At 48.1% G+C, this 16,009-nt stretch overlaps 1 protein-coding gene and 1 long non-coding RNA gene across 5 annotated transcripts in view; one reads left to right on the forward strand and one right to left on the reverse strand.

Moving 5' to 3' along the window:
* LOC138661428 (uncharacterized) overlaps positions 1-16,009 on the forward strand; it is a 239,302-nt gene that overhangs the window by 154,412 nt on the left and 68,881 nt on the right. The gene's annotated exons all lie outside the window — the stretch shown is intronic.
* Positions 1-16,009, reverse strand: part of DACH2 (dachshund family transcription factor 2) — a 446,534-nt gene that overhangs the window by 106,030 nt on the left and 324,495 nt on the right. For all 3 annotated transcript variants that reach the window (XM_069746105.1, XM_069746107.1, XM_069746106.1), the window contains 2 exons: positions 14,511-14,683; positions 1,593-1,728 (listed from right to left, as the gene is read on the reverse strand). In XM_069746105.1, the coding sequence (XP_069602206.1) occupies positions 1,593-1,728; positions 14,511-14,683 (309 nt within the window). The remainder of the gene's footprint in view (positions 1-1,592; positions 1,729-14,510; positions 14,684-16,009) is intronic.

Here is a 16,009-nt window from a genome sequence, read left to right on the forward strand (position 1 = left end):
TCATTGTACAGGAGGAGGTGAGCTGTGACATCACCTATTGTGAATGGTGGATCTTGTGTTATCTACTGTATATAGAGGTGTTATTAGTCATTATACAGGAGGAGGAGGAGGTGAGCTGTGACATCACCTATTGTGAATGGTGGATCCTGTGTTATCTACTGTATACAGAGGTGTTATCAGTCATTGTACAGGAGGAGGAGGTGAGCTGTGATATCACCTATTGTGAATGGTGGATCCTGTGTTATCTACTGTATATAGAGGTGTTATCAGTCATTGTACAGGAGGAGGAGGTGAGCTGTGACATCACCTATTGTGAATGGTGGAACCTGTGTTATCTACAGTATATAGAGGTGTTATCAGTCATTGTACAGGAGGAGGTGAGCTGTGATATCATCTATTGTGAATGGTGGATCCTGTGTTATCTACTGTATATAGAGGTGTTATCAGTCATTGTACAGGAGGAGGAGGAGAGCTGTGACATCACCTATTGTGAATGGTGGATCCTGTGTTATCTACTGTATATAGAGGTGTTATCAGTCATTGTACAGGAGGAGGAGGTGAGCTGTGACATCACCTATTGTGAATGGTGGATCCTGTGTTATCTACTGTATATAGAGGTGTTATCAGTCATTGTACAGGAGGAGGAGGAGAGCTGTGACATCACCTATTGTGAATGGTGGATCCTGTGTTATCTACTGTATATAGAGGTGTTATCAGTCATTGTACAGGAGGAGGAGGTGAGCTGTGACATCACGTATTGTGGATGGTGGATCCTGTGTTATCTACTGTATATAGAGGTGTTATCAGTCATTGTACAGGAAGAGGAGGAGGTGAGCTGTGACATCACCTATTGTGGATGGTGGATCCTGTGTTATCTACTGTATATAGAGGTGTTATCAGTCATTGTACAGGAGGAGGAGGTGAGCTGTGACATCATCTATTGTGAATGGTGGATCCTGTGTTATCTACTGTATATAGAGGTGTTATCAGTCATTGTACAGGAGGAGGTGAGCTGTGACATCACCTATTGTGAATGGTGGATCTTGTGTTATCTACTGTATATAAAGGTGTTATCAGTCATTGTACAGGAGGAGGAGGTGAGCTGTGACATCACCTATTGTGAATGGTGGATCCTGTGTTATCTACTGTATATAAAGGTGTTATCAGTCATTGTACAGGAGGAGGAGGTGAGCTGTGACATCACCTATTGTGAATCCCGTGTTGTCTACTGTATATAGAGTTGTTACCTGTCAGTGGAATCTGCCTGTGATGATAAGGAGTCTGCTGAAAACTCTTCCTGAAAGGACTTGAGTTATGAGTCTAAAATAACCCCAGGGACTGGTGTGAAAACTGGAAGGTTACTCATCTTTTTTAATTTATAACATGATATGATTTAAAAAAAAATGTTGCAAAAACTTCATGTACCACAAAATCCTGACTTCTATAATAGGTTATTATGTGGCGACAGGTTCCCATTACAATGAGAAAGACAAAGGAGGAACGAGCATTATAAGGGGGAGATGGAGGGGCCGGGGAGGAAGGGCTGAGACATTGGGGTACGGGGAGACATAAGGAGTGCGGTAGTTACTCACTGACACGGTCAGCTATGTTGTCCAGCTGGGAGGGCGAGCTGGAGATGCTGCTGCTCTGGTGTGAGGAGGCATGGCTGCCGGGCCGCTGGCTATCCTCTATGGACGGGGCGGGCGAGGGGCTGTCCTGGATCCGCTCCTGCAGGAAGAGGCACAAATAACGGTGTGTATAGATCATGTAGGAGGATCCCTGCAGCCCGCCAGGTACAGGTGTATCCACCACAGCCCCCGGCAGGTTTACCACGTGACAAAGATGACAAGGGGGGGTCATTTATTGGGGATATTTGGGAATTTCTAGAGAGCACAGAGGCGCCAGTCTCCCCTCGTCTCCATTGTCCATTTCGCACCCTGGATTTCCTGACGGTGACAGTGTACGGCAGGAGGTTTCCCCCAAATGTTTCTCTCCGAATTCTGCAGAAAACGAATGGTGGCAAAGTAGCCATGAAAAATCCAATGAATGACGAACAACACAGCAAGGAGCCCAACGGAAGATGTTGGGGGTTGTAGTGCGATTGTATTTAGTATTAGAGTTGTATTGCGGTTGTCTGTCGGTCGGGAGATGTTGGGGGTTGTAGTGTGATTGTATTTAGTATTAGAGTTGTATTGCGGTTGTGTCTGTTGGTCGGGAGATGTTGGGGGTTGTAGTGTGATTGTATTTAGTATTATAGAGTTGTGTTGCGGTTGTCTGTCGGTCGGGAGATGTTGGGGGTTGTAGTGTGATTGTATTTAGTATTAGAGTTGTATTGCGGTTGTGTCTGTTGGGTGGAAGATGTTGGAGGTTGTAGTGTGATTGTATGTAGTATTGTAGAGTTGTGTTGCGGTTGTGTCTGTTGGTCGGGAGATGTTGGGGGTTGTAGTGCGATTGTATTTAGTATTATAGAGTTGTGTTGCGGTTGTGTCTGTTGGGTGGAAGATGTTGGAGGTTGTAGTGTGATTGTATTTAGTATTATAGAGTTGTGTTGCGGTTGTGTGTTGGTCGGGAGATGTTGGGGGTTGTAGTGTGATTGTATTTAGTATTAGAGTTGTATTGCGGTTGTGTCTGTTGGGTGGAAGATGTTGGAGGTTGTAGTGTGATTGTATTTAGTATTATAGAGTTGTGTTGCGGTTGTGTGTTGGTCGGGAGATGTTGGGGGTTGTAGTGCGATTGTGTTTAGTATTATAGAGTTGTATTGCGGTGGTGTGTTGGTCGGGAGATGTTGGGGGTTGTAGTGTGATTGTATTTAGTATTATAGAGTTGTATTGCGGTTGTGTCTGTTGGTCGGGAGATGTTGGGGGTTGTAGTGTGATTGTATTTAATATTATAGAGTTGTGTTGCGGTTGTGTGTTGGTCGGGAGATGTTGGGGGTTGTAGTGTGATTGTATTTAGTATTAGAGTTGTATTGTGGTTGTGTCTGTTGGTCGGGAGATGTTGGGGGTTGTAGTGCGATTGTATTAAGTATTATAGAGTTGTATTGCAGTTGTGTGTCGGTCGGGAGATGTTGGGGGTTGTAGTGTAATTGTATTTAGTATTATAGAGTTGTGTTGCGGTTGTATCTGTTGGTCAGGAGATGTTGGGGGTTGTAGTGTGATTGTATTTAATATTATAGAGTTGTATTGCGGTTGTGTCTGTTGGTTGGGAGATGTTGGGGGTTGTAGTGCGATTGTATTTAATATTATAGAGTTGTGTTGCGGTTGTGTCTGTTGGTCGGGAGATGTTGGGGGTTGTAGTGTGATTGTGTTTAGTATTATAGAGTTGTATTGTGGTTGTATCTGTTGGTCGGGAGATGTTGGGGGTTGTAGTGTGATTGTATTTAATATTATAGAGTTGTATTGCGGTGGTGTGTTGGTCGGGAGATGTTGGGGGTTGTAGTGTGATTGTATGTAGTATTGTAGAGTTGTGTTGCGGTTGTGTCTGTTGGTCAGGAGATGTTGGGGGTTGTAGTGTAATTGTATTTAGTATTATAGAGTTGTATTGCGGTGGTGTGTTGGTCGGGCCATGTTGGGGGTTGTAGTGTAATTGTATGTAGTATTATAGAGTTGTGTTGCGGTTGTGTCTGTTGGTCGGGAGATATTGGGGGTTGTAGTGCGATTGTATTTAGTATTAGAGTTGTGTTGCGGTTGTGTCTGTTGGTTGGGAGATGCTGGGGGTTGTAGTGCGATTGTATTTAGTATTAGAGTTGTGTTGCGGTTGTGTCTGTTGGTCGGGAGATATTGGGGGTTGTAGTGCGATTGTATTTAATATTATAGAGTTGTGTTGCGGTTGTGTCGGTTGGTCGGGAGATGTTGGGGGTTGTAACATAGTAACATAGTAACATAGTTAGTAAGGCCGAAAAAAGACATTTGTCCATCCAGTTCAGCCTATATTCCATCATAATAAATACCCAGATCTACGTCCTTCTACAGAACCTAATAATTGTATGATACAATATTGTTCTGCTCCAGGAAGACATCCAGGCCTCTCTTGAACCCCTCGACTGAGTTCGCCATCACCACCTCCTCAGGCAAGCAATTCCAGATTCTTGTAGTTGTAGTGCGATTGTATTTAGTATTAGAGTTGTGTTGCGTTTGTGTCTGTTGGTCGGGAGATGTTGGGGGTTGTAGTGCGATTGTGTTTAGTATTAGAGTTGTGTTGCGGTTGTGTGTTGGTCAGGAGATGTTGGGGGTTGTAGTGTGATTGTATTTAGTATTAGAGTTGTGTTGCGGTTGTGTGTTGGTCAGGAGATGTTGGGGGTTGTAGTGTGATTGTATTTAATATTATAGAGTTGTGTTGCGGTTGTGTCTTGGTCGGGAGATGTTGGGGGTTGTAGTGTGATTGTATGTAGTATTGTAGAGTTGTGTTGCGGTTGTGTCTGTTGGTCAGGAGATGTTGGGGGTTGTAGTGTGATTGTGTTTAGTATTATAGAGTTGTATTGCGGTTGTGTCTGTTGGTCGGGAGATGTTGGGGGTTGTAGTGTAATTGTATTTAGTATTATAGAGTTGCATTGCGGTGGTGTGTTGGTCGGGAGATGTTGGGGGTTGTAGTGTGATTGTATGTAGTATTGTAGAGTTGTGTTGCGGTTGTGTCTGTTGGTCAGGAGATGTTGGGGGTTGTAGTGTGATTGTGTTTAGTATTATAGAGTTGTGTTGCGGTTGTGTCTGTTGGTCGGGAGATATTGGGGGTTGTAGTGCGATTGTATTTAGTATTATAGAGTTGTGTTGCGGTTGTGTCTGTTGGTCGGGAGATGTTGGGGGTTATGGTGTAATTGTATTTAGTATTATAGAGTTGTGTTGCGGTTGTGTCTGTTGGTCGGGAGATGTTGGGGGTTGTAGTGCGATTGTATTTAGTATTAGAGTTGTGCTGCGGTTGTGTCTGTTGGTCGGGAGATATTGGGGGTTGTAGTGCGATTGTATTTAGTATTATAGAGTTGTGTTGCGGTTGTGTCTGTTGGTCGGGAGATGTTGGGGGTTGTAGTGCGATTGTATTTAGTATTATAGAGTTGTGTTGCGGTTGTGTCTGTTGGTCGGGAGATGTTGGGGGTTATGGTGCGATTGTATTTAGTATTATAGAGTTGTGTTGCGGTTGTGTCTGTTGGTCGGGAGATGTTGGGGGTTATGGTGCGATTGTATTTAGTATTATAGAGTTGTGTTGCGGTTGTGTCTGTTGGTCGGGAGATGTTGGGGGTTATGGTGCGATTGTATTTAGTATTATAGAGTTGTGTTGCGGTTGTGTCTGTTGGTTGGGAGATGTTGGGGGTTGTAGTGTGATTGTATTTAGTATTAGAGTTGTGTTGCGTTTGTGTCTGTTGGTCGGGAGATGTTGGGGGTTGTAGTGTGATTGTATGTAGTATTGTAGAGATGTGTTGCGTTTGTGTCTGTTGGTCGGGAGATGTTGGGGGTTGTAGTGCGATTGTATTTAGTATTAGAGTTGTGCTGCGGTTGTGTCTGTTGGTCGGGAGATATTGGGGGTTGTAGTGCGATTGTATTTAGTATTATAGAGTTGTGTTGCGGTTGTGTCTGTTGGTCGGGAGATGTTGGGGGTTATGGTGCGATTGTATTTAGTATTATAGAGTTGTGTTGCGTTTGTGTCTGTTGGTCGGGAGATGTTGGGGGTTGTAGTGTGATTGTATGTAGTATTGTAGAGATGTGTTGCGTTTGTGTCTGTTGGTCGGGAGATGTTGGGGGTTGTAGTGCGATTGTATTTAGTATTATAGAGTTGTGTTGCGGTTGTGTCTGTTGGTCGGGAGATGTTGGGGGTTATGGTGCGATTGTATTTAGTATTATAGAGTTGTGTTGCGTTTGTGTCTGTTGGTCGGGAGATGTTGGGGGTTGTAGTGTGATTGTATGTAGTATTGTAGAGATGTGTTGCGTTTGTGTCTGTTGGTCGGGAGATGTTGGGGGTTGTAGTGCGATTGTATTTAGTATTAGAGTTGTGCTGAGGTTGTGTCTGTTGGTTGGGAGATATTGGGGGTTGTAGTGTGATTGTATTTAGTATTAGAGTTGTGTTGCGGTTGTGTCTGTTGATCGGGAGATGTTGGGGGTTGTAGTGTGATTATATTATGATGGTGATCCGGACGATATCAGTCGCTGCTCCCGTCTCCCTGGCCGCTCGTCTCCCTTCTGCAGGTGCTGGACACCATCGATGTGACTCATCAGACAGCAGTAACTTTGTTGCGCTCTTGGCGATTACGGACATTAATGAGACGCATATTTTCGGATTCGCACATTTCCCGCAGTGGCGGTCCGGGTCGTGTCCGTCTTGGATACAAGCCACCTCCGAACATCTTGGATATTTCTGCTGCACCTCAGGCTTTGGGCAGAGTCACCCCTTCCACCTGTTCACATGGCGCTTTGCTTTCGCCGTCATAGCAGGTCTGTTTCCCGGTAATCTCCCGGCGAGCAGCGGCGTCTTTCAGGCCGGCAATCAGCAGCCATCTATTCAGCTAGTTAGCCGCAATCTGCCGCGCTTCATTAGGCGACTACTCTGCCGTCTCCGCCAGTCACCGATTCACTGCGAGTTCATCCATTTTATTACAAACGAGAACAAAAGCGCTAATTTGTCGCCATTTAGCCAACAAGGGGTTAACCATCTCCCATCTCCTCAATGAGCGGCGTTACAGCCTGAAAGTGATAAGAGGCACAAGATCGGAAGATTCCCGGCATTTTCGCGCCGGTTTTATTTGCCATTTTGGATTTTTTTACTGTTCCGTCTCACTCCATTTACTTTATACTTGCTGCCGCTGCCAGAATCTCCGCGGACCCCGCGGCCAATCGGCTTTTTAGGGCCGATATTGGAACAATGTAACAGAGTTATGATTTCATAAGAAAAATGTTTTTATGAGGTTTAATGGCGGATACTAAACACTTGGGCACAGGACGGTGGAAGTGTGGCACGGAGGAGATGTGAGGATGAAGGGGAGACGAGGACACAACGTAGGCAGCCGGAAATCCCTCCAATTCACAGAGAAACACTTAATGGCCGCTGTCATTTCACTAAACTTTACATTAATTAATAATATAAGAAGCTTTGAAATGTATCTTATCAAAGAAATCCGCTTCTTTCTCCACCTAGGAGCCACTTCTTCTCCACACACACCTTCCTCCTGAACTCATCCTTCACTAGGAAAAACTACTAAAATCCATCTTGCCAGCTCACTGAGGGGTCGGATTACAGCTACAGGTCAAGTTTATGGCGGGGAGATGGAGGAAAAAAGCAGACGTGCAGACACTGAAAGTGTTGGTGCTGCTTTCCAAACTACTGTAAGTTTATCTAACCCTATTGCTAGGTTCACAGCTACACTGCCAAGTACTGCTGATTTTTAATCTTTAAACGCACCCTGTTGCTAGATTCACAGTAACTGGCACGACTGTTGACGGGTGTCCCAGGACCAGGGGTTCCTTCCTTCTCCCTAACACTAAGGGCTATCTAGCTCGTCCTGTTCCCCAGGTTACTTCTGATGGTGAAGATGCCAGGGCCATGTACCTTGCCTTAGCTTCTGAATCCGCCCTCAGTCTGCACCCTTCCCCCACCAAGGGAAGAGGGGAGTAGTAGTGTACCGTAATACACAAACCAGACAAACAAGGTAATATGTACAGGGATAAAGGAAAATACCAATCATACAAATATACTCGCACATATAACAGAGGAATGCGCCGAGGAGTGGATGATAGGGTTAAACCAAAGTAGAAGAAAGGGAATTATCACACTCAAAACCTAGCAACTGTCACATTTAAATCCACCAAAAGCCTTCTCCGATAACTACTAACAACCACCTCCAGCCATGCAGCATAAGCTATCTCTGACAATGAGTGCTAGCCAAGACTCAAATTATATAGGTGATGGGAATGGCTAACAGTGCACATCCGAGAGCCTTAATGCTCCAGGAGCTCTCAACTGACCAGGTTAACCCCTGCACTGCCAAAAGAAACCTGCACCGTTTAATATGAACGTGAAGTGCTTCTAATCTGTGCAGGAGTAGGAGAAAGCATACGCTGCGGTCTTCTGGCTCCTCTCTGTCGCGATAAACCCGTGACAGTAACACTGCTAAGTTGTGCTGCATATTTTCCTCTATGCTGCTGTTGGTTTCTAGTAAGTGTATTATCTTGTCAAAAAGATGAACGTACAGCTACACTTCTCAGTCCTGCTGCATACTGTACTCCAGGCAGCTGATGGTTTCTAGTAAGAGTATTATCTCACATCAGAGCTGGATTTACAGCTACACTGCTCAGTACTGAAGTATACCGTCCTCCATGCTGCTGGTTTCTAGTAAGTATTATTTTGCTACAGAGCTGGATTTACAGCTACACTGCTCAGTACTGCTATATAATGCCCTCTATGCTGCTGCTGCTTCTGAACTTGTGCTAGAGGCAGGGGAGCAGGGATCACTCATGTCTGTAGAGGCTGCAGAAGGAAAACTGGTGAAACTGCAGGATACAAGTCACCTTATGTCCAAAATAGTTGTACATGGTCACCTGAAATGACTCTTTATAATGTAAACCTGACATTATAGTGCACAAATTGTGGATAATATTATATATGGAAACTTTTCCCACAAATATAACTTGTAATTAATAACTTCATTGTCCAGAGGGCTCCTAGAGATTGACTGCAGCCCCTAGGGCTCCTAGAGATTGACTGCAGCCCCTATACGCACAGCCATGATGTGGCGCTTACAATGTACAGATAGAAGCGCCACATCCTTCATTATTACACTATGTTCATATTGAGGTTTTTACACTGATTTTATCTGAATCAATTAAAAGCTTAGAAAAGACCCAGACAGAAAACTCGCGTGAAAGTGCGCATGCGCCAGTCCACAAAGTATCATCTTCAGGGTATTCTACCACAAACAAGTACAGACAAAAATCCCTGGTGTATGAATCCTGCACGGGTCGGTCTTCCATCAAAAGGGCAACAGATAACTAGCAGCCAGAAAACTAAATGCAGCTCTGGATGTGACTGGAGGACACTCCACATTGTAATAGCAGAATTATGAATGCAGCTCTGGATGAGACTGGAACACAAAAAGATACAGATGACATAGAATTCTGAAAGCAGCTGAGTGTAATTGCAATAGAAGAGATTAATAAAAAAATAGCTGCAATCACAATTCTCCTAGTACAAGTATCCTTAAGTCATACCCAGAGCAGCATTCACTATTCTATTTGATCAATTTATTAGCCATTAATATCTCGAACTGATTTCACAAATTTGTGTGTGACTAGATATCCTCTAGGCATACTGTGGTAGCAGAATTGTGAATGCAGCTCTGGATATCACTGGAATGAAAGATACAGATAACATAGAATTGTGTAGTTCCAGGTGTATATTTAGTAGACGATATTAATAGAATAGAGCTGCATTCACAGTTCTGCTATCACAGTGTGGAGTAGTCTCCAGTCACATCCAGAGCAGCATTCACAATTCCATTTTCTAAACCATTAATAACTAAAGTCCCATTCACAAGTTGAGTGCGAGTGGAGCTTACTCCATATTGGGAAAGCAGAATTGTGAATGCAGCTCTGGTTGTTTAGCTTTTACTAAGTCCAGAACAGGCTGGACCTGACCTTTCTGTAAGGTGAATTTTAAGATTTGATTAAAGGTGTAATATTCCAGGTGAGGATTCCCGGCTATGGGGAATTCTGTCACCTTAAAACCTCACACACATTAAAGGGCCAGTCTGATCCATCTGAGGATGGGATATCGGGGCGATCGCTGACACTTTTTTGGTTGAGCTGTAATACTCCAGTGAAGCGTTACTGTGAGCGCAGCTCCGGGAGGAGTCGGTGACATTTCATCAGATTCGTTTACAGAAGAGCTGGATCTTCCGTCTTTTCTCCGTCTCCGCGTGGCAGATTTAATTCCGGCTTTTCCTCTGCGCTGTCAGTATCAATATCACAAAGACAATGCGCCACTTCCAGCCGCAGCGTCGCTTTATATAAATGCGCTAATTAACCGCGAGGCTTCATACTGACGAGTTCACACCAGTCTCCTCCAGGCGGAGACCCCAAGATTTATCGCACTTTATAGGGGTATTGCCGTTCTGATCCGCTGGAGGAGGTTATTTTGGCGGGAAGCACGAGGTGTGAAGAGACCCCAAGGCCATGTTTACAGGAGGGATTGACAATCTGACCCGGAGAGTTCTGCCGCTGATTGCAGGTTTGCACGCTCGCGGATCTTCACTATATCGATCATTTGGTTTCCGAGCAGAATTAGGAAGAAACGTCACTGCAGATTCTCCGGCTGAATCCATCAAACATTATCAGCTTATAACCAGCCAGCAGTGAGGGAGTTAACACCATGGCGGCCGTCACATCCAGTAAGTAGCCGTATGATTGGCGGCCTCCTGACGGACTGATGTTTGCACAGTGTGAACTGCGCCGGATCTCAGGATCCCGGATCACTGTCACCATTCTCTATCAAAACATTCATTTCCAGATGTTCGGACGGAAAACGTAGCAAAGATAATCGGTTATGAGAGAAGCACAAAAAGGTTTCACCGTCGATGCAGCCGGATGTAACGGATTACAAAGAAGAGCCGAAGAGAGCGAACGTCTGAGCGAGAAACAGCCGAGACGGCAGGAGAACTGTGCTGTAAAGGAGACCGCCGCGGTCATCACAGGGTCCTAGGATGTCAGAGTTATAAGGGACCCCCGGCTCAATACAGGAGTCACTAAACCATCACAGACAGATGTCTGTCCAGCCTGTGAAGACTTCCATTGAAGGAGAACTCACCACCTCTCGTGGCCGCCTGTTCCACTCATTGATCATCCGCACTGTCAAAGTTTTTTCTAATATCTAATCTGTATCTTCTCCCTTTCAGTTTCATCCCATTGCTTCTCGTGTTTCCATGTGCAAATGATAATAATGATCCCGCTACACTGTGACGGCCCTTCAGATATTTGTAAACAGCTATTAAGTCTCCTCTTCGCCTTCTTTTTTTGCAGCTAAACATTCCCAGACCCTACAACCGTTCCTCGTAGGACATAGTTTGCAGTTCGCTCATCCTGGTCGCTCTTCTCTGAACTTGCTCCAGTTTGTTGATGTCTTTTTTAAAATGTGCCTAAAACTGGACCCAGTATTCCAGATGAGGCCTGACCAAGGAGGAGTAGAGGGAATAATGACTTCACATGATCTAGACACTGTGCTAGATCTCTACCAATGGCATCTACTAAACACAAACTATCTACATAAATATCACATTCAGAGCTGCACTCACTATTCTGCTGGTGGAGTCACTGTGTACATACATTACTGATCCTGAGTTACATCCTGTATTATACCCCAGAGCTGCACTCACTATTCTGCTGGTGCAGTCACTGTGTACATACATTACATTACTGATCCTGAGTTACCTCCTGTATTATACTCCAGAGCTGCACTCACTATTCTGCTGGTGCAGTCACTGTGTACATACATTACATTACTGATCCTGAGTTACATCCTGTATTATACTCCAGAGCTGCACTCACTATTCTGCTGGCTGGTGCAGTCACTGTGTACATACATTACATTACTGATCCTGAGTTACATCCTGTATTATACCCCAGAGCTGCACTCACTATTCTGCTGGTGCAGTCACTGTGTACATACATTACATTACTGATCCTGAGTTACCTCCTGTATTATACCCCAGAGCTGCACTCACTATTCTGCTGGTGCAGTCACTGTGTACATACATTACATTACTGATCCTGAGTTACATCCTGTATTATACTCCAGAGCTGCACTCACTATTCTGCTGGTGCAGTCACTGTGTACATACATTACATTAGTGTAGCATACCTCTGACTGAGGTTTATCCACGAGACCCCCGTCAGTATTGTGGGGGCAGTGGTGTTATTTCAGTGGCCGGTGACAGGACACTTACTATTAGACGTTCCTGATGATGATATATATATATATTGTAGACTGTGAATGTTTTCCGCTCCGGTTTCTCTGGTTATTGGAGTTTTTCCTTCTGGCATTATTGCAGCAGTTACTGTTGTTTATCGCTGTGTTATTATGTATCTGCTCCTGGGAAAGCCGGGGAGACAGGTGACTATTAAAGGGGACCTCTGCTTCTCTTTATTAGCCGACCACTACAGTCGGCCAGTGCAGGGGAGGACTGCGCCCCTTTAGGAGGACGCCCCACCATGATGTCTACTAATCCTATGTGGCCTATTTCCTCTCCGCTTTCTCAGACTTCTGCAGGGTTACTCGGCAGGCGATATGGCGGCAGGTGACATGGCGGCAGGTGACACGGCGGCAGGTGACACGGCAGGCGATACGGCGGCAGGCGACATGGCAGCAGGTGATACTGTGGCAGATGATACGGCGGCAGGTGACACGGCGGCAGGTGATACGGCGGCAGGTGATACGGCGGCAGGTGATATGGCGGCAGGTGATACGGCGGCAGGTGACATGGCGGCAGGTGATACGGCGGCAGGTGATACGGCGGCAGGTGACATGGCGGCAAGTGACATGGCGGCAAGTGATATGGCGGCAGGCGATACGGCGGCAGGTGACATGGCGGCAGGTGATACGGCGGCAGGTGAAACGGCGGCAGGTGATATGGCGGCAGGTGATACGGCGGCAGGTGATACGGCGGCACGCGATTCGGCGGCAGGTGGTACGGCGGCAGGTGACATGGCGGCAGGTGATACTGCGGCAGGTGATACTGCGGCAGGTGATACGGCGGCAGGTGATACGGCGGCAGGTGATATGGCGGCAGGTGACATGGCGGCAAGTGACATGGCGGCAAGTGACATGGCGGCAAGTGATATGGCGGCAGGCGATACGGCGGCAGGTGACATGGCGGCAGGTGATACGGCGGCAGGTGATATGACGGCAGGTGATACGGCGGCAGGTGATACGGTGGCACGCGATTCGGCGGCAGGTGGTACGGCGGCAGGTGACATGGCGGCAGGTGGTACGGCGGCAGGTGATACGGCGGCAGGTGATACGGCAGCAGGTGATATGGTGGCAGGTAACATGGCGGCAGGTGATATGGTGGCAGGTAACATGGCGGCAGGTGATACGGCGGCAGGTGGTACGGCAGCAGGTGACATGGCGGCAGGTGATACAGCGGCAGGTGACATGGCGGCAGGTGATACTGCGGCAGGTGATACTGCGGCAGGTGATACGGCGGCAGGTGATACGGCGGCAGGTGATATGGCGGCAGGTGACATGGCGGCAAGTGACATGGCGGCAAGTGACATGGCGGCAAGTGATATGGCGGCAGGCGATACGGCGGCAGGTGACATGGCGGCAGGTGATACGGCGGCAGGTGATATGACGGCAGGTGATACGGCGGCAGGTGATACGGTGGCACGCGATTCGGCGGCAGGTGGTACGGCGGCAGGTGACATGGCGGCAGGTGGTACGGCGGCAGGTGATACGGCGGCAGGTGATACGGCAGCAGGTGATATGGTGGCAGGTAACATGGCGGCAGGTGATATGGTGGCAGGTAACATGGCGGCAGGTGATACGGCGGCAGGTGGTACGGCAGCAGGTGACATGGCGGCAGGTGATACAGCGGCAGGTGACATGGCGGCAGGTGACATGGCAGCAGGTGACATGGCGGCAGGTAACATGGCAGCAGGTGACATGGCGGCAGGTAACATGGCGGCAGGTGATACGGCGGCAGGTGGTATGGCGGCAGGTGATATGGCGGCAGGTAACATGGTGGCAGGTGATACGGCGGCAGGTGGTACGGCAGCAGGTGACATGGCGGCAGGTGATACAGCGGCAGGTGATATGGCGGCAGGTGACATGGCAGCAGGTGACATGGCGGCAGGTAACATGGCGGCAGGTGATACGGCGGCAGGTGATACGGCGGCAGGTGATACGGCGGCAGGTGATACAGCAGCAGGTGATATGGTGGCAGGTAACATGGCGGCAGGTGATATGGTGGCAGGTAACATGGTGGCAGGTGATACGGCGGCAGGTGGTACGGCAGCAGGTGACATGGCGGCAGGTGATACAGCGGCAGGTGACATGGCGGCAGGTGACATGGCAGCAGGTGACATGGCGGCAGGTAACATGGCGGCAGGTGATACGGCGGCAGGTGGTATGGCGGCAGGTGATATGGTGGCAGGTAACATGGTGGCAGGTGGTGCGTGGCTCCAGAACCAGCAGCCATATTGATGCTCTGAGGCTGAATGGCATTGTCGAGGGTTTTCTTGGCATTTTCTACAGCAGCTAAAGGGTTAAATACACCTTTCTTAATGCCAAAAAGAACACCATTGGGGTTAACCCTGTGCTGCACAGCGGGGTCTGTGGAGCATCCGCCTGGGGTCCACAGCGGGGGGTCTCCTCGCAGCTGCAGGACGCTTCTTCATGAGGAGGCCACTGACGCACAGCGCGGAGATAAGAGCCGGAATGCCAGGAATCGCGGTGATACAATGTAACAGACTGTGAGGCCAGGAGGACCCTGCTCTGCCGCCAGCGTCTGCCCCGGACCCCCGAGCCGCCATTGTTCTTACCTTGATAACGGAGGCCCCCAGTCTGGACAGAGGACTGTGCATCTGAGCAGCTGCGGCCATGTTGGCGATAGTATTAAGGTGATTCATTTGATTCATTGCCATGGCAACGGATGCAGGCGGTAAGCTGACTGGAAGAAGGGGGTGGGGCATCACCATGAACGGCAGGTCTAATCCTAAGAGACAAAAAAAGGAGGAAGAGGAAGAAAGGTTCAATCTACTGGTGACATTAATCCCGGAGAAGCAGATTTCAGGCAGACGCCGATCATTCACCGCCCTCCTCCGATCAGTCGCGTTATATCACATCACCGGCAAAAGAAACAAAGTATCACCCCATCATCCAAAACCCGAGTGCATGGGGGCTGCTGCCGGACTGAACCGTCACCTCCATCATCAGTATCTGGTGACCGCCCGTCACCTCCATCATCAGTATCTGGTGACCGCCCGTCACCTCCATCATCAGTATCTGGTGACCGCCCATCACCTCCATCATCAGTATCTGGTGACCGCTCGTCACCTCCATCATCAGTATCTGGTGACCGCCCATCACCTCCATCATCAGTATCTGGTGACCGCCCGTCTCCTCCATCATCAGTATCTGGTGACCGCCCGTCTCCTCCATCATCAGTATCTGGTGACCGCTCGTCACCTCCATCATCAGTATCTGGTGACCGCTCATCACCTCCATCATCAGTATCTGGTGACCGCTCGTCACCTCCTTCATCAGTATCTGGTGACCGCCCATCACCTCCATCATCAGTATCTGGTGACCGCTCGTCACCTCCATCATCAGTATCTGGTGACCGCCCATCACCTCCATCATCAGTATCTGGTGACCGCCCGTCTCCTCCATCATCAGTATCTGGTGACCGCCCATCTCCTCCTCCATCATCAGTATCTGGTGACCGCCCATCTCCTCCTCCATCATCAGTATCTGGTGACCGCTCGTCACCTCCATCATCAGTATCTGGTGACCGCCCATCCCCTCCATCATCAGTATCTGGTGACCGCCCGTCACCTCCATCATCAGTATCTGGTGACCGCCCGTCTCCTCCATCATCAGTATCTGGTGACCGCTCGTCACCTCCATCATCAGTATCTGGTGACCGCTCATCACCTCCATCATCAGTATCTGGTGACCGCCCATCACCTCCATCATCAGTATCTGGTGACTGCTCGTCACCTCCATCATCAGTATCTGGTAACCGCCCATCACCTCCATCATCAGTATCTGGTGACCGCCCGTCTCCTCCATCATCAGTATCTGGTGACCGCCCATCTCCTCCTCCATCATCAGTATCTGGTGACCGCCCATCTCCTCCTCCATCATCAGTATCTGGTGACCGCTCGTCACCTCCATCATCAGAATCTGGTGACCGCCCATCACCTCCATCATCAGTATCTGGTGACCGCCCGTCTCCTCCATCATCAGTATCTGGTGACCGCTCATCTCCTCCATCATCAGTATCTGGTGACCGCTCATCTCCTCCATCATCAGTATC

Source organism: Ranitomeya imitator, chromosome 2 (genome assembly GCF_032444005.1).
Source record: "Ranitomeya imitator isolate aRanImi1 chromosome 2, aRanImi1.pri, whole genome shotgun sequence".
NCBI lineage: Eukaryota > Metazoa > Chordata > Amphibia > Anura > Dendrobatidae > Ranitomeya > Ranitomeya imitator.